Source organism: Melanerpes formicivorus, unplaced genomic scaffold (assembly GCF_026170545.1).
Source record: "Melanerpes formicivorus ecotype bairdi unplaced genomic scaffold, bMelFor1.0.p_v2 SCAF_5, whole genome shotgun sequence".
NCBI classification, from domain to species: domain Eukaryota; kingdom Metazoa; phylum Chordata; class Aves; order Piciformes; family Picidae; genus Melanerpes; species Melanerpes formicivorus.
The window spans coordinates 24,385,104-24,408,550 of record NW_027142357.1 but is presented as its reverse complement, the minus strand read 5'-3'; the positions used below and the strand labels follow the sequence as shown (position 1 = coordinate 24,408,550).

Sequence of the window (23,447 nt, the reverse complement as noted above, 5' to 3'; positions counted from 1 at the left end):
ACAGACCTGTCATATAGCTTAGTGAATAGTTGAATCCTTGGGAAACTAGGAGAGAGAAACACTGATTTGTTTAAAGCAGTGGCACGATGAGTAGGATCTCAATGATCTTTTTTTTCCTTTTTGCATCAAAGATGAGACTACTACAGCACACTAATGAAGTTTTATTTATTAAACAATATTTTCAGTACTCTACCTTGCTCCAGTTCATTTTTGAGGGAAGCAAGTGACCCACCATGGCTACGGCAGAACTCTTGTGCAGAGTACCAGTTTCTCAGATGCTCTGGATCCTTTGGAATTTGTATCAAAAAGCACTGTATTTTTAAAAAAGAGTTTTAAAAAGGTTTGGTTTTCTCCAGTTTAAAAACTACTTAGCAATCAGTAAGAGTGATCAATAAAATATTTTACATGCTGTTACCGAACATTAAATATTTAATTCCTTTCTGTTGTGCAATAGACCTTTCCAACACGCTTGGTATCAGCTGCAATCAGACTTGGATTCAAATCCGTTGTTTAAAGGCAAACACAATCTGGATTGAAATTATCCTTGTAGTCACTACAGTTCAGCACTGGGATAAATTCGGCCACCTCAATCCATGTTTCAATTAAGGAATTTATGTATTCAAGAGAAGCCTGATGAAGTAATTGCCATTCCACCTTCAATTGCAAACAGACTTTGGTTTATAATTGAGTGTGATGAACCTTATTAGAAACAGTATCTTTCAGAAGAGGGCAGCAGTTAAGGATCCAATAAGTACAACAAAGGATCAGAGATCTGTTTTGAGACCATGAAAGACTCTTGGAATTGTCATAATTGTCATGGAAAAGACAGGATGAAGCAGGCTTTTTACAGCAAATGCCCAAATACACTTTAAGGAGGCTTTTGCCTAGATAAGTATTTACTTCCTTGAACTAAAGTAAAATTTTTGACACATTATTATGACAGCTTCTGAGTGCAAAGCTACATAATAACAGTAAATCTTTGTATAATCCAGCCAGTTGTTATAAACCTAAGGACCCTGCTTTCATAAAAGAAGATCTTCAAATATTGAATAATCCTTAAGAAGTTTAATAGCTGTCACAAACATGGAAAGTCTTTTGAATAACCAAACTACAAAAAAAAAAATGTTTACTTTGAATCCAAAGTGCAGCCAGCCTTTGGGACATACTCCTTGTTGGTTCTGGTCTTTTGGAATCTCTTTCTCTATTTTCCATGCAATTTTACGTTTACAAATGCAGGGAAGAGAGACAGTACAGTTTTCATCACCCCAGAGGCCTGTGCAAAAAGAAAAATCACAGTTCAATATTGTCTTGAGGACTGGAAAAGGTTTTTTTTCTTAGTTAGTTTAGATATTGATAAGAAGGGTATCCATCAGTGGTTGTGTACAAGATCAAACACATTTGGATATATCATATCACAATGGATTGGATGGTCTATGGGTCTCATACTTTTATTCCCAGTTTGATTTTTACCAAGTTAAACTGACTCCTCTATGCTGAGTCACATAACATCTGCATCATGTAGTTTAAAAAAAATATTATTAAAAGAGAGAAAGAAAAATAAAAGGTATAGAAATTATGTCTTCCAGATAAAATAGTTTGATTTCCTTGCATTGAAAATTTTTGGCAAGATCCAGGTACTAACATAAAATGCTGACCTGCTTAGGAAGAAAATACATTTTTCAGCGCACTCAAGTCATTGACTAGCTCCCATCTGCTAGACAGCGGAGAGGGGAGTGTTATTATCCAGTAATAACCTCAGGAATGCCAAACTCAAGCATTCAAAAGTCACGCATCAAGCCTCCAATATTACATGTGGAAAAAAATGAAGTTTTACTTTTTTCAGTTTTGGTTTTGAGGCTGAGATTACTGGAGTGCAGCCAGATTATTTTTTTTTCATCTCTCCTCCCAAGTACAAATCTAGGTATTTTGCCTTTCCATGGAACCTGACATGTTTACTTTGTCATATGACTTGCAAATCTTCAGAAAACAGAGACTGAGAGATGACAGAATTCACTGGAGTCAGCAACACTGCAAATTTATTTTATTACTGTAGTAAAACAGAGCTATGTGATGATGTAAAGGCTAGCACCAAAACCACAGTGCCCCAAAATCCCCGAGCAGATTGGCTATGGGATCAAAATTAGGCCAGAAACATAAGTATTTAAAGTTGTGTGCTGACACAAAAATAGTTTATAAATATAGGAAAAATTGTCACTCAGTCCATCTGGCTTGTTTGGTTATGAGAAAACTGACTGTGAAAGCCAGCAATGCATTAACATTTCTGCTGTGCCACATAACAGATTCTTAAGTATCAGTATTGCTGAAACTATTAAGAGTATTTTAAAACTTAGTTGCTGAGCACATTAATGATATTTTACTATGTTTTTCTTAAGGATAAAAGCATTTATGCAAATGAAAACCATGTAACAGGACTTTAATATGGATTCAAATGTAAAAAAAAAAAAAAAAAACAAGCAAAAAAAAAAAACAACCCCAAAACCACTCTGTTTTGGCCAACAACAGAAGCTGACAACAGTCACAACTGCTGTAGGAAAAGGAAATATAAAATAAACCTGTTTGTGATGAAATGAAGCCACATCTTTTCCCTGGTTTTTGTGGCTCTCTTTCCCTCTCCTCATTCCAGTTCTGGTATGTTACCGGTGAGTCATCTCTCCAGCTGCACAAAAAGGTTAAGCGCGCTGTTACACTTTTTCCTATTTTCATATCTAAAAATATACTCTCCATTAAAAGCATCTTTAGGGAGATACAAGGTAGAAGAAAGCCCTTTTAAGAGTTAAAAAACCCCAGACAACCAACAGCAACACTGATATTCGTGTCTTTGGCTTGTATCTTTTATAAGCCTTTCTGACAAAATACTGTAACATGGAGATAAATTCAAAGTAATATATTCTGAATTATACTTACATGAGAACTGACGTTTGTTTTTTGAACATCCCAGTCATTTCTCAACCCATTGTAGCCCCTCAGACTGCACAGCAGCCTGTAAACAGGGCACACTGAGTAGAAGGGCACACTGGCAGCAGAAGTGGAGGTAATTCTTACCGAAACTCATCGCTGAGGTTGTCTGCATGCAATCCAATCCACCAGTGAACATCAGTATTCGATAGCTATGAAAAAAATGTTTGCCCATATGTTTAAGCTGTTGCTGCCCTCTTATCAAAGCATTACAAACTCCTAAAGGCAGACTGTATTCAGACATATAGCATCTCCACAGGATTCTAATGGGAAGAAAAGGTGCTAAATTCTGCCCCTGTTACATCACTTCAGTAAAGTTATTTACATAAGTAGGCATAATTAGCCCCTAGTTTCCACTAGATTGTTGATATATCTTCTGTCAACTAGGAATTTACAAAGTTAGGAATTTACAGCCTATCTTGCTTGATAAGAACTATAGTTTTAGGCCAGAACTTGGTTTTCCCCAGCTCTTAAAAATAGACAATATCCAGTACTTCCTTTTAGTATTACTATACAGTTGGTTCTTCAAGTTTCCAAAATGTTTTCTATGAACATTTACTGATTTTGTATAGCTCATACAAGAAATTCTTAGAAATGCTTTCCTGACTGTTTTTCTCAGGAACAACATGATCTCTACTCCTAACAGGCAAAGTATTATGGAAAACTCACAGAAATCATGTAATTCAAGTAGCTACTTATTGCTGTGCTGACTTGATTCTGCCTTAAACTATAAACAGCCTTCACTTTCAGGATTAGCTACTACATAGCCACAGTTTTGGGGTCTTAGGGAGAAAGCCAACAATGACAAAAACATTCTGAATTTGCAGGATACTGGAAAAGACACCTTGTTTCTCAGAAGCAGCAATTTTTTTCCCCAAAAAAGAACTGAAATACAGCCTGTGTTGTTTCAAACACACTGTCCTTGCCGTTGTAATTAGGATTGTACCAGTTTACAACTTACACAGCAATGGCAAACTCAGAGACTCAGGAATGCTATTTGATTTGGTATGGCCTTGCCTCTGAGTTTAGTTTTCCAATCACAGCACTCAGCCTACACATTATCATTTAAAAAGAAACAGCAGAAAATGTTATTTCAAATTCCATGCTAAGAAATTTTAACTCAAGTTTTCCAGTCACACATGCAAAGTCTACTCAGACTGCTGAGTATTATTTTAGTGATTGCCATCCTTACTCCTGCTTCCCAAGGAAACCAGTCATAATCACTGAGGGACATACCTGGCTATACTGGGAAAGATTAGCCAAAGGCAGCAGGCTTTAAAATAGCCACGTGTGCTATGTTCTAAGACAAAACTTCAAGGAACTTAACTTGATTTCCGATTCCAAGGGAGCAAACTTGGGTTTTACATCACAGACTGCTTGCAGTCTGTCATTAAACCCCACTAAATTTAATGATCCACTTTCAAAAGATCTCTTTTAAGTAAACATAACTTTAAAGAAGCACTCTGATTAACCATTTTAAGTGATCTTAAATTAAAAAAAAAAGAAGTATTTTTTCAAAGTTATGACAATTTTTAAACAATAAACAATCAGTGTTCAGTAATGTAGTAATTGCATCACATCTGTCTCTAGTAGAAATGGAAGAAGACTGTTTTGTCAGTTATGCTACTCTTTCATTACACATTATTTCTGCTAGAAACTGTTGGTTTAAATCCAGCTCATGTTTGAATACACAATTTTGTCTGAATACAAAGTTACTTAAATAGCAGATACAAATGATCCATAACTTCTTGAAAACCTAAAACCCCCATCAACCTAAAAGCTCCAACACAATTCTGCCTATGCTGTCTGTTACGAGCTAAAAGCGGAGAAAGCTGCATAAGCAAAGCTAAGTATGGGTCAAGAGCTTTTCTGCCAGGTCTTAGTTCTTTTTAAAATGATGTTAAGATATCCCTTTACACTACAGCCATGCAACTTAGCCCTCAGTGAGGCAGACAGATTATTTTTATTCAGGGGTCTGTGGTTTTGTTGGTTGGTTGGGTTTTTTTGGTTTTACTGAGAATACCTACAAGAAAACAGTTTCTTGGGAATTAATCTGCTTCTGCAGCTATTTCTCAGCTTTAAAACTATTCATTACATAAGAGTGGTTCTACAGAAATTCTGTTTTCATGCAAAGGAGGGAGTTTAAGAGACAGAGAGCCTTTTTTCCATATAAATAGTCACAAAGGGGGTTAACTCAGGAGATACCATAAAAATGTGTGGACACATGAGAATGTTGCCCAAGCCGGCATACAAAGAGGTAAGGTAATTTATTTTCCATGCTCATAAGCACCCACTTCTATGGTTTAGAATTACAGATTTAATTAAGGTACAGAGAAATTGCTGATCCTTCATTCTTGGCCATCTCTTCCCAAGAGCAACTTTTCTAATCATCATGTAGAAGATAAAAACTATGAAGATCATTTAAAATATCTGGATTTACTGCACGTATCATGCTAATATACCCTACTGAAATATCCTTTGATATCCATTTGATTACCACCTACATATTACTGAATGGGAACAAGATATAACTGTGGAACTGTGCGGCACCAGGAGACATCCTGATGGATGTAGAACTGCTGTATGAATACCTGATGAACCAAGTCCCCTTGGTCATGAAGAGGTTGGGCAAGAAGAAGAAACACAGATGCAAGTACAGCACATGAAACAATTTTCTCTTTACCCCCAGTTACTTAAAATCTTTGGGATAGGAAGACATTATTTTGTTCTTGTGTCTCTTGAGCCAGGCTGACTGACTCGCTCATTATCAGAGATGAGTCTGCAGATTCAGAAATGTTACTGACTTCTTCAGCTAATAGGGCTTCAGGGAGAGATGTAGAAAATGAGGACAGCAAGAACATTATTTCTAAAGTCTTTGGATTCTACCTGGAGCAAAAGGAAAACAGATATTCCAAAAGCAGCAGCTAAAAATAGCCAGTTGTTGCCTAAGGGTTTATTTTTCCAAAGGGGTAGAGTTTTGTTACCTTCTTAATTTTCTTTTGAATAAAGGCTTGCTCATCAGAGGAATTTATTGTTGCCACTCTACTGCGAAGCCAGACACAGACAAACTCATAGGTTTCCCAGTCCGCAGGATTGACATGGAAAAGATACTCTGCTCCTTGATAATATGACCATGGCAACTCTAGAAAATGAACAAAAGGGTCAGTGGTGTGCACAAGTAAAAATTTCATTTCAAGCCTCATTCTTTGTCACTCCCATGGCCTACCTTCAGCCATGTGTCAGAGAACAAATCTGCCACAAGTTACAGCAGACCCATATTTACCATGTGAATTCTTGAAAGAAAAAAAAGGTGCTATGAGTTGTCATCTTTTTTTTTTCACAGAATCACCAAGGTTGGAAGAGACCTCAAAGATCATCAAGTCCAACCTGTCACCCAAGACCTCATGACTAAACCATGGCACCAAGTGCCATGTCCAATCCTCTCTTGAACACCTCCAGGGATGGGGACTCCACCACCTCCCTGGGCAGCCCATTCCAATGGCAAATGACTCTCAGTGAAGAACTTTCTCCTCACCTCAAGCCTAAACTTCCCCTGGTGCAGCTTGAGACTGTGTCCTCTTGTTCTGGTGCTGGTTGCCTGGGAGAAGAGACCGACCCCCTCCTGGCTACAATCACCCTTCTGGTAGTTGTAGACAGCAGTAAGGCCTCCTCTTCTCCAGGCTAAACAACCCCAGCTCCCTCAGCCTCTCCTCGTAGGGCTTGTGCTCAAGGCCTCTCACCAGCCTCGTTGTCCTTCTCTGGACATGTTCAAGTGTCTCAATGTCCTTCTTAAACTGAGAGGCCCAGAACTGGACACAGTACTCAAGGTGTAGTCTAACCAGTGCTGAGTACAGGGGTAAAATGACTTCCATGGTCCTGCTGGCCACACTACTCTTGATGCATGCCAGGATGCCATTTGCCTTCTTGGCCACCTGGGCACACTGCTTTTTTCCTACTGTTTTCTATGATACTGCAGTAATGTTAAGCAAGTTGCCCAGCCTTTACAAAAAGGCAGTTTTAATGTGATGGAGAGGTTGTCAGACTCCTGTGCTTAACACTGGCACAATTCTTTTACCTAACCAAAGAAGTATCTGATGTTTCAGTGCTCCTAAACTGCAGATTTTGATCTATAGGAACACGTTCCTACAGAGTTCCTTAATGTGAATTTTTAACTCTGAACATTTTCTTTTTTTTTTTTTTTTTTCATCTTGAAACATTATAACTTGGAAATACAATGTAAGGCATTGGTAAAAATAAAAAAATGTTTTCATACCAGCTAGGTACCAATCTGGATTCTTTGGTTTAACACCTGCAAAAATACAGAAATGAATTAAAACATTGCTGATCAAGAACAGAAAGAGACATTTCACTGGAACTGCTTTCTCCATATGGCAAGGATTTAATCAAAATCATGAAAAATATTGCTATTTTTATTCAGGAACAATCAAAAGGAGTTAAATATGGAATAAAATAAAAGAATTCATGCACTTGCTAAACAACATTTTTAGTAACCTTTATAAATAAGGATAATTCCTCCTAGCTGCTTTCCATTTTTAAACTGACTGCACGTATTAAACCTGACAACTGGCCAACAAATCCTAATGGCCACTTACAGCATTGCCATGATTTCATGCAGAAGACCAGAAGAACTCAAGATGTGGCAAGAAAAACCGCAGGCTTTTAGATACTTTTTTCCCTTGTCTCTCCTGAATTGCAAGTAAACAGACAACACACGTCAATTAACATCTCACCTTTTGGTATTTTGCATATCCATTCACGCCTTTCATTGCAGTGTGCTGGAAACACTGTTCTATTTACTTTGAACACACCACAGTTTCTTGAATCATCTTCAACATACTTGCTCTCCAAAAATGAAGAGACAACCTGAAAACAGCACATTATCTTTCTCCAACAATCCAAGATGAAGCCTTTCAAAATTTCATTGTGGAGAAAAAGGAAAGATTTTGGGAGACGTGTATGGCAAGAACATCATAAGCAACAACTAGAGGACCACCTAAATTATGGTGGTAAAACCTGAAAAATGGGGTCAATAATCATGCTGTCTCAATATCCTGTCCAACCTTCCCATATTACATCAGACTCCTTTGTAAAAATAATTCAACAGCTCTGAAACCTAACATCTTTTCAAACTATTAGCTATAGTGGACATCTAACAGCCTTTGCTTTGGTACAACACATTCATGACTGAACTTTCCTCTTACATTATCAAACTACTTCAGTAAAAATAAAGTTATTTTGTCCTTTAAGGCTGCAAACCAGTTAGTTTAAAAACTGACCCTGCTTCAGTTGCTTGATGTTTAAATCCAAAGTACTACACCATTAACATGATGTAGCACCAAGATCTTCAAGCATGCAAAAATAAAGACATAGCTCTGAATTCAGACATGAACTTAACAGTCAGAGAACAAATAAAGCTTGTATCCACAGCTCATGCAAGGGTTTTCCAGTAAGTGTGCCAGTGTATATATATGTAAATATGTGGCACACGTTTAGAACATATAAAACACATGTGTTCATTCTGCATAACCCTAACAAATTCCTTTCACATCTGCACAGCCCTTTTGCATAGGATCCTCTTTTAATAGTAGTGTGCTATTAACCCTATTGTAACAAATACTTTAAGTGAAGTATGGGGATATGAAAACCAAACAGTTCTCCTGGGCAATGCTTCTTCACAAGGCTCATTTTTGTGAGCTTATGCACAGCTATGACTTTAAAGGTTACCAAAATATATAGTATACAGGTAGTTACAGGTGTTCTGTCAGACCACTGCCATGTCCCTCCAGAAAGCCAATTTCTTTTATTAAATCCAATCCAGAACTGTCTTTCTTCAACCCTGTGATGGAAACAAAGAAAATAGCATTCCTCAAGCACTTTTTCCTTAGCTATTTCAGAATTTATGTTTGAAATAAAGCAAATACCTATATTAATTTGTTCTTGAATCAAATATAACATTCTGTAATATATTTCTTACTGTATTACATGTGTACAATACATTTCTTGTATCCTTGAATAAAACCAGGTTTTCTAATAAAATCTTAAATTATATTTTTTTAAGATAAAAACATTTAAAATAGCATTCAAATTGCCAAACTTCCATTTCAACACAGAACGTCAACTCCTAGGACTATCACCTTGACATTAACAGTTGCTGAACATCTCTCACAGAGATTATCTTCAAGAATCACATTAGCGTTTTGATGCATGTCTAGGTTCATTTTAGAGTAGAAACTTCTGCAGCCATTCGAAAAGAGGACAAAAGACCTAAAACTGTAGATCAGTTTTACATAGTAGTACAATTAAGATAAATCTTTTTGGTGTTAAAACAGATATTTACCTGTCAAAATTTGTATATAATAAATTGTTTAAAAATGTCTCTTCATAGATATGGCTAAAACTAGCAAGATGTGCTCCAAAATCTTGGCACAATTCTTCTGCTTCTTCCCATGTTCTTCTCATTAAAATTTTTTCATTGTGAAATATCTGCAATAAAATGAATGCTGTCAGAAATGATTTTGGAGAGCAGTTGTTTCAGAAAGCCATAAAAATCAAGTACTATTCAAAGTTTTTCCTACAGCAGAGTCATCTATATTGCAAGGACAGTGCTGATTCTTAGGACTTTCCTTCAGTTTAGAATGCAGTGAATGATGCTAAAAATTAATTTTTGTTTGTTGAATGAAAAAACCCCACACTTTATCAAAAATATTTAGAATCATAGAATCAACAAGGTTGGAAAAGACCACAAAAATCATCAAGTCCAACCTGTCACCCAAGACCTCATGCCTACTAGACCATGGCATCAAGTGCCACATCCAATCAGGGATGGCGACTTCACCACCTCCCTGGGCAGCCCATTCTAATGCCTAACAACTCTCTCTGTGAAGAACTTTCTCCTCACCTCGAGCCTAAACTTCCCCTGGTGCAGCTTGAGACTGTGTCCTCTTGTTCTGGTGCTGGTTGCCTGGGAGAAGAGACTGACCCCCTCCTGGCTACAACCACCCTTCAGGTAGTTGTAGACAGCAATAAGGTCTCCCCTGAGCCTCCTCTTCTCCAGGCTAAACAATCCCAGCTCCCTTAGCCTCTCCTTGTAGCGCTTGTGCCCGAGGCCTCTCACCAGCCCTGTTGACTGTCTCTGGACGTGCTCAGTCTAGCCCTAAGCTGATACAGCATCAGAAAAATTCAAAGCAAGTTTGTCAAGTACCTTGTAGCAGTTGAGGAGATTAGCTTCAGACTCCCATCCAAAATAGCAGGAACTCAAATGTTTTTGAAAAGTAAGTTCTGGTTCTTCATAAGAATTGATTTTTTGCATGCACAATGACATTGCTTTGAAGTTCCTACAGCTTTTCACCTCCCAATAACCAACAGGGTGCTGCCCTCGCATAGCCACACATCCTCCAGAACGACCTAGGCATGGCAGTAAGTGTTCAGTATCAGCATAAAGCATTTAAATGTTGTGAACTTCCTGGTGAATCGACTGTTTTATTGGCATCAGATTTGAGGATGAAGCTTTGATGAATTTACAAAAGTAGCAAATTCTCTGATCAGCAACCAGCTTATAAACCTGTATTGGTTACTTATTGTAAAGTAAACTGTGATAAAGGGGTCTTTTCACAACAAACTAAAGGGCAAGAACAAGAAAATTCCATAGTATTGTTGACAGAAAGGTATCTAAGACAATCTCTGCCCTCTTTTTTGTTTTTCGTATGAAATGCAAATTACAAACTGTGACTGTTCACAAATTACAAACTGTTAGTGAATAAAATTCATTACTTCTCTTGGATCTTTTGCTGGAAGTCCCAAGAAGCCCTGAGGGCATCCCTGAACAGGGCATAAATTAAAATATCTCATAGAAAAATGTCAGAGATTATCTGTTTCTGCAAGAAGAATGTGGTTGATAGTTTTCCCCCTGCCGGATCAGGGGGTGGGGAGAGTGACATCCAGTGCTCCACATAACCATGGAGCCCATGATAACAGCACCCAGACGGGAAGCAGGGAAGGAAGCTCTGGCTTCTCCACAAATGACAATTCATCCTTATAGAATCAACAGAAAATGTAAACTTATCTTTCTCCTCTCTTGGCCTGGCAGGGAGGGAAGGACTCTTTTGTGACTACTAAGCTACTAGTGGCAGGGAAAGGGAGCATACTAACACAGTCCAAGCCATTTCTGTTTTTATTGGCATAATACTCACGTGGCTCGTACTTGTTCCAGTTTGTGTAGCTCACAGAGCTATTCTCTCCTGCTGTACTTAGCCAAAAGTATTCTCCTGTGTTGTTAAGGTCTTGCAATCCTATCCAAAAATAAGTTCTTTCAGATTTGACCATGCTACGAATCATGCTGTTGATAAAAGCTTGTTCAAACCTTAATAAAATAATCAAGACAAAAAGTTTATTGAATTATATAGGTCCATTGGTATTTCAGTGAATACCTCTCATTAAATGATTTAAATAATGCAAAAAGATAAAAATAGTGGGGAACTTTAGGCACAAATCTGTAACATTTTCCCTATTTTTTTTTCCCTACTCTCTGTGCATATGGAAGAAACAGTAGATTAAGATCTTAGTAACTCAGTGCTTGGACTACAAGATGAGAAGCCAGATTATTATTAATGATGCACAAGTGAAAATAAGAAACTCCTTGTATAAATGAGGAAAAAGGGGAGGTCCAAAAAAGCCATAGAAGGAAAAGAAAAAAAAAAAGCTCTGCACAGAAGGATCTTGCTGGAATTGAACACACAAACCAGCACTAAGAAACCAGAGCGGAAGGACTCAAAGGACCAGCTTATCTGACTACAGCAGAAATCACTTTTTCTTTCTTTAATTTCTTCATTAAGGTTCTGTTAGAGATTTACACCTTTTTGCAAGTTATAAATGTTTCACACAGTAAGTGATTTGTCACTTAAATGTAATTTATTCAGATATAATTGCTAGAGGATTATACCAAAAAAGATTAAGTTTATGAGCACATTTAATTGGCTTCCTATGAGAACATGTATAGCAAAGAAAAATCCCAGTTTGATAAAGACTTGTACAACCTCTTGGCTTCAAATATTGTGAAAAGAATGGCTAAATACCACAAAGATGACAGTAGTGTGAAAAAAGAGGATGTATCAGTAACATTAAATGAAAGTTTTCAGTCACTCTCAATTTTCATTTTCCTCTGCACATTATCTTTTCATATGAGCTCCTCTTCCTCCTCAACCTACTTGGTAACAAATATTTTAGGATCAATACCCTAAAAAACCTCTTGCATTTTTCACACCAGAACAAATCATCTCAGCAGTGATTAAAATAACCCCAAAGCTAAACCAACAACTAGCTTCCTCTGGCACTCCAGCACTGGAACTGGGAACTAACATAATAAACAGGGGCGGCTACACCTAGCAAAAATCAAATAAAAATAAATAAGCAAAAAAAGTCAAAGATGTGCTTCCAGTGAGGTACAGCATGCCTTCAGCTCCCTGTTTGAGCTGCAAATACTCAGCTGCAAGAATTTGTCCTTTACCCTCCCTGTAAGGATTACTGTCTTACTGCTGAATAGCACTGTATGCGTTGGGCACAATCCTGAAACCACCTGGCAGGCGGCATTCCCCTTGATGTAAACCTTGTAAATTTTCCTAAAATTTCTAGCTATCAATCATCTGATTGCTGGTGGTTACAGTAATTCTCTCATCCTAAAGGGAGGGAAGATTTCCTCATTTCTTTTTTTTCCCCAACAAATGTGAAATTTCAAGTATATCTGTACTCTATCTATCAGTACGTCATAAACTTCAATGGGAATCCAATGCATAGGATAAATCACAAAGACACCTGAGAAAACCCAAGCATCTGGAGATCTGCAGAGAAAGCCTTTGCTGAAGCTGGTACACAGGAACAAAGCTAGGGAAGGCAGATCTCAAATGTTTTCAAACATTTATTCTCTCCTCCTGTTCGCTCAGAACTTAAGTAAAATGTATACACAAGTGGAAACATTTATAAAACATAAATTGATTTTGATTAAAATTGGATATATTTTTATTAGGAAAAAAAAATATATTTTCCTTTTTATCAGATTCCATGTATTCCACTACTAAAATTTCTAAAACATGTTACATATCTCTGTAGAAAGAATTTTGTCTAGATTTCTGCATGCTCATGTGTGCACATTGCTATGAATGTTTTATGAGCCTAACAATTGCTTTTTACTAGATTCACTTTCAATTAAAAAATAAAACAAAGCACACCTTTGATTTTAAGCCAGTGTTAGTAATTATGCTCACCTCACGCAAATATTATTTCATAGTGGTAAAACCTTTTGCCATGCAACACTTTCTAGAGTTAGAACAGCTCTTGTTAGAGGTATCTTCACGCTGTCTAATAGAATTAACTACCTGTTTGTTACTGATACAAGTGCAGATGGGCAGAAATAACCACTGGAAGCATGTTCAAAACTTCGAGGGGTACTGTCGATTTTGTAACAATATCCACCATGTCTTTCCCATCCCTTAAAAGAAATGAACATTATTTTATAGATTATTAATTATTGTATAGTTGTTAAAATCCTGAGCCCCCTTTTGTACTTCCTGTCCAATCACCATCCCTATGGCCCTTTTCCCTTCTACTGTGATTCAACAGCAGTTATCCTCAAGGTCACGGAAAACAGCTACAAAATGGTAAGTGCCATGAAGATATCCAACTACTTCAGTACAAAACCTTGGGGACAATAAACAAAGCTAAGCTAGCAGGAGGGACGTTTGACAAAGATGATGGTAGCATTTTTCACTCAAAAAGTGGTATATTTGTAGATCTCACTAAGTAATGCTGTGAACTCAAAGGGTTCACTTGAGTTCAGTGGGAACTGGGCAAGGACTTTGACAGGATACCAAATGTGGGCTGTTAGATACACAGATCTTAAAAGGCTCAGGAAATCCCCTGCATGGTTGGGGGTCAAGGGAAAACTGGGAGAAGCATTATCTGTATTTGCTCTGTCCTGTTCTTTCCCAAATATCACTTGCAGCCACCTGTGGAAGGCAGAACAAGAGGCCCAGTAGATCTGAGCAGCTGCCTTTCTGCACTTTACAAGGTTTTGTGGCCTCAACGGTAATTCTCTTAAAAGCAGCAATTGTCTCCTGTTACAACAGCAATCAAGACAAATGTTCAATTTAGTACTATACTGCTATCATTTGATGTACTAATTAAAGCACAGAGGACCAGGGTAAGTCACCAGTACAAATACAGTCACTTCTGCACACAGAAACTGGCAACTCAATTATCAAGCAGCTAAAAGCTCCACAGCCTGTTTCAACAGCTGGTCAAAAGAAAAGGTTTTAAATAGTTATTTCAGTGTTGGGGAAAAACTGCCCAGAGAATCTGACCTTTGCAATAATATATTTATTCTCTGTAATACCCTGCTGACTAGGAAAAGAGCTGACCTGCTAAGGGAAGAAAGCGCTTATTGCTTTTTACGTCTTAGGATGACAGAGGTGTAAGAAAGAGGGAGCTCAGGTTTCTGGTAACTTGACATGGACATACTGCAAAAATTGCAATCAGTGGAAGTTAAAGGCTACTCCATTTGATGCACAAGCCATAAAATCAACATGAGATGAAAGCTCAGTAATAACATGTAAGACTATAAAGCTTTAGAGGGGCAAACAACTATGCTTGAGGCCAAAGCTCCCTGTGAGTCCATGTTGCTATCCAACATGAATGACAGTAGGAGGTTAACGCAGCAAAAGATCAAATATGAGAAATGGCAGCAGATATTCTGTACATTTAAGGTAAGTCAGCAATAGAAAAATGGGGGGCAAAAGGTAAATCGAGATGAAATACTCAGCCCTGAAAAATTAGGTCAATAACGAGAAATGATATATACACTGAGTGTTAAAAGAGAGTGAATTGTCAAGATGAAGTGTCTGAAATCAAATGTAGCTTTCAGTATGCTTAGTACTGACTTCTTTTGATTAAATGAATGCAGCTCTTTTCACATTAGAAAAAGATCTATCAAAACCAAGGGACTATTACAGGTTTCAACATGCCATGAAACACCAAGAAGCAGAGAGTTTATCTTGAATTCCTACTCATTTTGCCAGAGCAGACTGAACTACCTATGACTAGTGATTCAGTCTCTTAAGTCTCAGTCCCATGAGGAACCAGAAGTGCAACTGGAAGTCCAGATGCTTTGCATGTTTTTCACGTGGTCAGGACAGTGGCAAAGTGCAGGGTCCTGTATCTGGGTCGAGGCAATCCCAGGCACAAATACAGGCTGGGCAGTGACTGGCTAGAAAGCAGCTCTGAGGAGAGAGACTTGGGGGTGCTGGTGGACAAAAAGCTCAACATGAGCTCTCATGTGCACTTGCAGCTTGCAAAGCCAATCAGATCCTGGGCTGCATCAAGAGAAGTGCGGCCAGCAGGTCAAGGGAGGTGATCCTCCCCCTCTACTCAGCTCTGGTGAGACCCCACCTGGAGTACTGTGTCCAGTTCTGGAGCCCCTATTACAAGAGGGATATGGATGTGTTGGAACGTGTCCAGAGAAGGGCCGTGAGGATGATCAGAGGGCTGGAGCACCTCTGCTATGAGGACAGACTGAAGGAGTTGGGGCTGTTCAGTCTGGAGAAGAGAAGGCTCCGCGGTGACCTAATATCTTGAATGATAAAGCACATTGATCCAAATAAAATGAATGTAGTTACCCTATTTTTTTTAAAAATCCCAAGTTGAAACCAAGCAGTAATTTCTGCCTCTACAACAGTATGGCCAGAATGCTGGATCTGACCATCATCTGATCCCCATGTCTGGGGAAAGATTGCATCTGACTCCAAAAAGTTCTGCTTCAACCTTCTTATAATTCAACTGAACTGGTTGTATTGTTTGACCTCTGAAGAAAAAGGACAGAAAATAATAAAAAACCCCACAAACAACGAAGACTAAAGCATAAAGCAAATTAAAGAAGTCAGATTTTTCTTGAGAGAAAAACAGTTCACAAAATTCCTCCAGAGTTTTGAATAAAACACACTCTACAAGATTGCAGTTTTCACGCTGTGAAAAGTAACCAATGACAAATAAAATCATACTTTAACATTTGACTACAAGAATGCAAAGCCTAAAAGACCAAAAACCTGTTGCAATGTCCTATTTAGATAGCTGTGCTCTTTTCCATTTGTGTTTGAAAGAAAAAAGGAATGTTAATGTACGAGTGGAAGAGTTCATTCTCCTGTCAATGAAACTGATTGTTTTTCACCCTGACATTCCATTTCAATGTATGAAAACCATGTGTGGGATGAAGCATCATATAACAGCCATTATTTGCACAGATGGTGGGCAAAAGAGTTTTCACTTTTGATCTAGAAAGAAATAGGAACTTGGGTCACAACTGCTGGGAAAGCAACAAGCCGTGAAAGGCTGCTTGGGAAAGCTTTTCATCTTACATTAATATTTAGTTTACATGCTTTTAGGGCAATGAGGTATTTTTTTTCCTAGCAAAATATGTATGTCTTTAATATGAAACCCTAAAATTATGCATCTGTTCACATCCATATGTTCCGTAGGTATATTTAGAAGTTTCCCATATAATTCTATTAAGTAAGGCTCCCAAACAAAACAAAAACCCCCCAAATTACAAAACTCCTTACCTCTGGACAGTTAGATTCCAGCTCAGTAGAGACATTATTAAATTCCCCCACTTTTTTGCAAATGTAGAAAGATCTGTCTTCACATTTTTTAACCTTCCAGCGTCCCTCCTAAAGGATAAAAAGAAGTACATTCTGTACACACTCATATTCTCATGCATGCCTCTGCACACATTAGATTACACTCCTTGCTCCTATTTTGACTTTTCAGTAAAAATAAGCAATTTTTCTCACTCCATTTATATATCCTTAGATGGACCATTTATTTCTACCAACAGTGTCAGCAGGACTTTTCAAATCAATCACACAAAAGGGTTTGTCTCTTTGAATCACTGTTTGGGATATAATGCACTTTAATTAACACACACTATGGCCATGCCAGAGCATGTATTTTTCAGAACAGACAGGAACTTTCTTCCTATTTATTATAGTACTTTGCAAGATTAATGTTTATATTTGAACAGTCCTTACTTGAGATTTTATAAAGCTTGTTTGACAAAAGTTTCAGATATCTATACATATTGGACCCATATTAAAAAAAAAAAAACTTGAAGAATTTTATCTTGAATCTCCTTTTCCTTTGATTTTACATTCTCATTTCTTTGCTACTAGGTAAAATACAGGTTTGTGTATCTAAACCAACCTCACAATTATACAAACGCTCTATTTTCTACTTGTAATGGGAACCTGCTTTTCCAGGTCACTGTAATTGTCTTGGCTTTCCCATGAGTTACAGATTACAACCTGGACCCACCGCTGGAGAGACCACAAAACATTTGAACATTACTCCTGGTTTTACAACGCTATTATCTGTTTTTGAAAGACGCTACACAAAATTTATAAATATTGGCAGCAGGATAAAATAAGCATAGCTGATAGTCTCTCAAACTACTATTTTGAAGCTTTCAAGACCGGAACTGATGCATCGTAAGTTATGATAGACACTACTTGTATTTTAAATTACTTTGTCTTTATCAAAACATCTACCTGTATTTGTTCTCTTCCACTTGGCAAGGATTATGCATGTAACATTGTTTTGTTAACATGAGCTCAAAACCCATGATTCATTTTCTGTGCATCAGCACTACAAAGTATATTGGTTTCTAAAGGCTACACTGCATTTAGCACAACATGAATATATTCCACATCAAAAACAGAGTCATACTACAGGTCATGGCTTTAAAAAGTACCCACAGTGAGAAAGTAAATTATGAGGTAGAATAGAAGTGTCTAATTTTTTTTTTTTTTCCAAAAGAAAAGGAAACTTACAGATCCTTGTGCTGAAACACAGAGTTGTCCTGTTCTTTGAAAGGTGTTAGGTTCCTGGCTGTGCCAGTTACAGAACTTTACTGAGGTGCTATCTGACCACTCAAAAACAACAGGGGTGTTATTACTGTATAACCCAATCCATGTTTCAGTTACATTTTCTGTAAAAGAGTAAGTGAGTTCAGATTTTCATGGTGAAGAAACGACATCTGTTGCTCCTGTAACATTGACACCACCTCTAAAATTATTCATGGGATTTTCATAAGAATTATCTTTTTAAACAAACAAACAAAAACAACCAAAAAAGTATGAACTTTAGGAAACCTTAGGGATGAGATAATCTTCTACTGCTCTTGAAGACTAAGTTATTTCAAAAATAGATCAATATAGATGATATATGTTTAGAAATACTGAAAATTACAAATCAAGAACATATACACTTTTCTGAAGTGCACAGGACAGAAACCCTGCTATGGAAGGGAAAGATTTCTTCTTACAGTCTTCCATGGCACATGGGTTTGCATTTTCTCTGGGTGATGTTTTCAAGTCCCAGCAACAGCACAGTTGTAGCCACAATAGCTGGCAAAGATAGGAAAGGTAGAGCTTGTGGTTTGATTTAATGTCTTGTTTGATCAGCAATTCGAACCAGGAAAAATAGACAGGCTTTTGAGCATGCAAGCCCTTCTGAAGAGAACCTTGAAGCAGGTTTGAAATAGAAGCAGATAACTTTGAAGCTGAATACAAACGGAGAACAATTATATCTATCCATTACAGCAACTCAGGAAGCAATGGTATTTGGTGTCTATGGAAGGTGTTAATAGAGGTAAGGAAGAGAAAGACAGACAGGACAGCAAAGAGGATGGATGGCAGGGGAAAGGATAATGGCAGATGATGTCCAGTAAGTCCAGTGTAACACTCCATCCCTGCTGAGACAAAGTTGATAAAACACATTACTGTGCCTCAGCTCTCTGAAGATCAAACTCATGGCCAAACTGTGCAGCTCTGCCAGCACACTTTTGTCAGCTAGATGCACAAAATATTAACTTTTCTTTGCTGTTGTTATAAAACCATAGAATCATTTATGTTGGAAAAGACCTTTAACACCATTGAGTCCAACCATTAACCCAGCACTGCTAAGTCCACCACCAAATCACATCCCTAAGCGCCACATTTATGTATCTTTTAAATACCTCCAGGAATGGTGACTCCACTTTTCTGGGCAGCCTGTTCCAATGCTTAAAAACCCTTCTGGTGAAGAATTTTTTTCCTAATATCCAAACCTTCCCCAGTGCAACTTGAGACCATTTTCTCTTGTCCCATCACTTGTTACTTGGGAGAAGAGACCAACATCCACCTCACTACAACCCACCTTCTCTACAACTTCAGGTAGTTGTACAGAACAATAAGGTCTTTCTTGAGCCTCCTTTTTTTTTTTTTTTCCAGGCTAAACAATCTCAATTCCCTCAGCCATTCCTCATAAGACTTGCAGTTATGTTTTGACAACAAAAGTTTTGGCAGTGCTGCACCACAGAGCTTTTGTTCATTAAGTTCCTTGTGTAATCACGCTACCTCTTAGGACAACATGGACAAGCAGAACTCCTTTGATACACCCTGCTGCCATCAAAGGGGACTCTGCAAACATAGCAGCAGCAGCAACTTTGCAGTGTGGACAAGGTCACCCTGAAATCAAAAGACATGCTGAATTGTTGTTGCTTCTAAGCCCAACACTTGCATAAGGGTGATCACTAAATATTTTGCAACATTTCGCAAGGAACCAGACAAGAACAGGAAAGCACAAAAGCTAGTGTGTTTACTGTGGCCTCCCTGTGTTTATTTTGTTGATCCATTTCTTTATTTTAAGTATGGTTACCAGAGAAGGCAATGCTATACATTTTTAAGGGTCCTAGAAGGAGCACGCATACACACTTCCTGTTTTTGTAAACCTCATTTGGGTGTGCCATATGCTTTAGTGGGTAACAACATTAAAGGACTGAATAAAAGAGCATCACAAAACTCTTTAAGAAACACTGCACACTAGAAACTAAGTCCCAAAACTCACCACTTTCAAGCAATTTAAGGAGCAGCTCTGCATCTGCCAGGGAAGATACACTAATGAGCCCGCTACCGTCACTTTGGCAGGAGATCAAAGCATCGTTCCAGCTCTTCTTCTCTTTATGAAGCCTGTAGCAGTTGCGATTGTGTGGGTACCAGCCCGCATCACAATGGGTGGCATAATACTTCCATGTATCTTTTAATTAACAAAGTTTGTGTATATTAGATAGAATTGCCAAGGTTAAGCTATGTTCATAACACATTCAGAGATTATTTTTTCCCCTTCAAATGTTGAAAACAGTTCATCCAAGACGAATTGAGGAGGCCAAAACACATGCTCTGTGGAACATCACCTATCAAGCAAACTGACTTTAATTAATTATTCAACATTTGGTCTCTGGATTAGTGCAAACACACTAAAGGATCCCTTATTCAGTTTAAAACATATTATATCTCCCTTATTACCTCTGAAACAGATTCAAAGCCAGCTAAAGCTTCTTCAGGTGCACTACCTACTAAAAGTTTGGGTAAGTCCTTTCTCATTATCTGAAACAAGTAAGGAACTTTTCTTTTAAGTTATGACAAAGAAGTTGAACCTATGTAAGCTGTTTTTATCAAAACAAAAATTAGTGTTCTAATAAACTCAGTACTGAATTTAACTTTTCCACAGAGGGGGAGTTTGAAGCATTCTACAAACTATATACCTCAGAGTCTGTACATAACCACTTTAAAGAAAAACAAATCGCAAGTACAGCAGGCCAAAAAAGTAACTGCAAATTTTGAGCTGTATTTATACAACTTTTTCTCTGTGGGTTGCTGGTTAAATCCATTCAAAGCTGAAAATGTGTTTTTAAACTCAAAAGCAGGTCTCTATTATAACATAAAGGGAATGAACATTTTGTAAGCCTCTGATCACATAAGGAACCATTTAAGTATTATGTGTATAAAAATTACGTTAGTTTTAAGACTCCCAACATGTTTATCATGACTGCATTTAAGCAGAAGGAGGTGTTATTACTTGAATTAAACTGTATCCAACTTAAACAAGTGAACCCATACATTTAGTCCATCTAGGACTCTGTTCTGCTGACTCCATGCTCATGAGGCTTCCCCTTGTTCTTCTCCCACACCCACAAAGAGGATACAGTTAACACTGACAAACTTACCCAGTGTTTCATGCTCTGTCTTATTCAAATACTTTTTGCATACAAAAGGCAATCCAGATTCACATGAATAGCTCTGCCAGCCGTACTTCAATTTTGAATTAATCACTGCACAATAATTTTCCTTATAACGGTTATCAGAGACATCTGCAAACACAATTTTGAGAAGCACAAAATCACATCAAATCACTTTTTACTTGTACAACAGTGTTGTAAGCCTCTCTGCATCTTATTGAATGAATGTATAAATATTCCTGCACACCCACCAATGCTACAGACAGCTGAACATTGACCCAAATTTAAAGATGTGTGGCAATCCCTCTTTGGCTGCTGCCACCAGATGAAAGGCTGCAATAAACTCTGGTGTCTATGTTATATCTGCTCATTATATCTGAGGTCTGACAGACCTCAAAATGCAGCAAAACTAATCACACAGCTCATCTTAATGCATTTATGTTAATTACAGCATGCTAATGTAAACAAATTGAAAGTCCTTTCCCTCCATGAAATGAGTTAGAACATAGCTTTTAATTATGCAACTGAGATCTTAAGAACACCTTTAAAAGTAAGTCATGAAAGGGCAAGATCATTAATGCTTTAAACAGATCCATCTCAAGTGATGCTACATCTCTAGAAGGGGCTTTTGGTTCACATATGGAATAAAAATTTCTAGAAAAATAAGATGTATACTATAGGTACACCAGGTATACTATGGAAATAGAATATATCTGCAGCAACAGCAGTGTTGCATCAAGCTGCAATTACAGACAGCATACAATTACACTGCTGTAACACATGCAAGAGGAACATCACATACCTTCTCTCCAGTTCACAAATACTAACGGTGCTCCATCTGACCACTGCCAGCCAGCATCTTCCTCCAGGCGATTCAGTCCCATCCACAGCATTATGTCTGTAGCATTTAGCTGTCCTGAAACACACACAAAAAAACCCCACAAAGTAATACATCACACTTTCCCCATGTTTTAAAGCATCTACAGCTATAGATCTGCTGTCCTGACATGTTAGAATAAGACAAATAAAATACCACCACCACCAAAACCAAACAAGCCCAAACAAAACAAAACCAAAGCAAATACAAACCAAACCAAACAAAAAACCCCCAAACCACCAACAAAACACTCATCCTGAAGAGCCTTCCTGTGGAAGTTATTGCTGACCTTAGAAATGTAATCTAGAAAAAGCTGATACATAAATGCTAGCCTGTTTCAGTTCTCCATAAACCAAACAACTTTCAGTCAGTCCTTTTACAGACTGCAGGCATAATCAAAAAGTTAAAGAAATAATTTTTAACATTTCCTGTTGGTTTATATCCTGCAACTGAAAATCAGCAATGAGCAAGAAACATGAGACAGCCTTTCACAACACGGCTCTACCACCCATTCCTCCACTTGGTCCTCTCCACACTCACTAATACACCCACAAAATCCATGCTGTCAGAAGGCTCCACAAAATTTGTCTGAGATGCTTGCTGCATGGCAGAATGCAAAAGGGTTATCAGAGAAGGAATATTATCCTTTTGTGAGAACAGAGTTGCCATTTTTCACAAAGAGGACATTTACTTCAAGCCTGAAGAAATGTTCTTGTCATTTGGGGAAGCTCAGCACACAAAGAAAACTTAGGAGATAAGGGACTCCACAGTATGCCGCAGAGAAGGTAAATATTTGTATAATTCTCCAAAGAAAACAAGCACACTCTGTAATGACAGCTGCATGAATGAACGGAAACCTCTGCAGGAACAGAGAATTAAGACAACGGCACCCTCACATAACACACACCGCCACTCCTTCACTTGGGTTCTTGAGTGGTAACTCACCTTCACCCTTGCTTTTTCAGACAGCTCTACTGAGGTGGGTTATGGGACGAAGTCTTGCAAGTAGCAATGGGAAAGACATCTCACAGAATATTAAGCTCCAAAGTTTGCCCTTTTGTTAAAGAGTAAATCTAACTATAGGTTTCTTACAAGGTCCTTAAAGAAATGCCTACTCACTGCTTAAGTTACTTATGTAGTTCTGTTCTTCAGGGTCAGTGACACTCAGCAAGTCTCCTCCTTGCAGCTGACAGGCAGCCCGTGCCTCACGCCAGGTCAGTGCAGACACAAGATTGAACTGGTAGCAAAGGTGAGTGTTGGGGTTCTGCTTCCAAAAAACGTCACAGCCACTTTCTGCTCAAAAACAGACTTGTCACCAACAGACCAAGACTAAAAACTAATCAGAAATGCAACACTCTGAACAATTTAATAAATTTGTGATGGCAGCATCCCAACAGAAGCGTGATTATGAACTCCTTTCACATTCCTTTTTTAAAGAACATAAGGAAATAGGGCACTAATGGAATAAAATGCTGCTCT

The 23,447-nt window shown here is 38.0% G+C and overlaps 1 protein-coding gene across 2 annotated transcripts in view; it reads right to left on the bottom strand.

Annotated features, from left to right (window-relative positions):
• Positions 1–23,447, bottom strand: part of PLA2R1 (phospholipase A2 receptor 1) — a 54,721-nt gene that overhangs the window by 10,363 nt on the left and 20,911 nt on the right. For both annotated transcript variants that reach the window (XM_068138778.1, XM_068138777.1), the window contains exons 4-21: positions 23,088–23,261; positions 21,894–22,007; positions 21,080–21,223; positions 19,921–20,109; positions 17,865–18,022; positions 16,599–16,706; positions 13,365–13,477; positions 11,187–11,356; positions 10,199–10,401; positions 9,335–9,480; positions 8,749–8,833; positions 7,728–7,860; positions 7,250–7,285; positions 5,961–6,118; positions 3,064–3,128; positions 2,574–2,677; positions 1,131–1,273; positions 194–311 (exon numbers count right to left, since the gene is read on the bottom strand). In XM_068138778.1, coding sequence (XP_067994879.1) covers positions 194–311; positions 1,131–1,273; positions 2,574–2,677; positions 3,064–3,128; positions 5,961–6,118; positions 7,250–7,285; positions 7,728–7,860; positions 8,749–8,833; positions 9,335–9,480; positions 10,199–10,401; positions 11,187–11,356; positions 13,365–13,477; positions 16,599–16,706; positions 17,865–18,022; positions 19,921–20,109; positions 21,080–21,223; positions 21,894–22,007; positions 23,088–23,261 — 2,361 coding nt within the window. The remainder of the gene's footprint in view (positions 1–193; positions 312–1,130; positions 1,274–2,573; positions 2,678–3,063; positions 3,129–5,960; positions 6,119–7,249; positions 7,286–7,727; positions 7,861–8,748; positions 8,834–9,334; positions 9,481–10,198; positions 10,402–11,186; positions 11,357–13,364; positions 13,478–16,598; positions 16,707–17,864; positions 18,023–19,920; positions 20,110–21,079; positions 21,224–21,893; positions 22,008–23,087; positions 23,262–23,447) is intronic.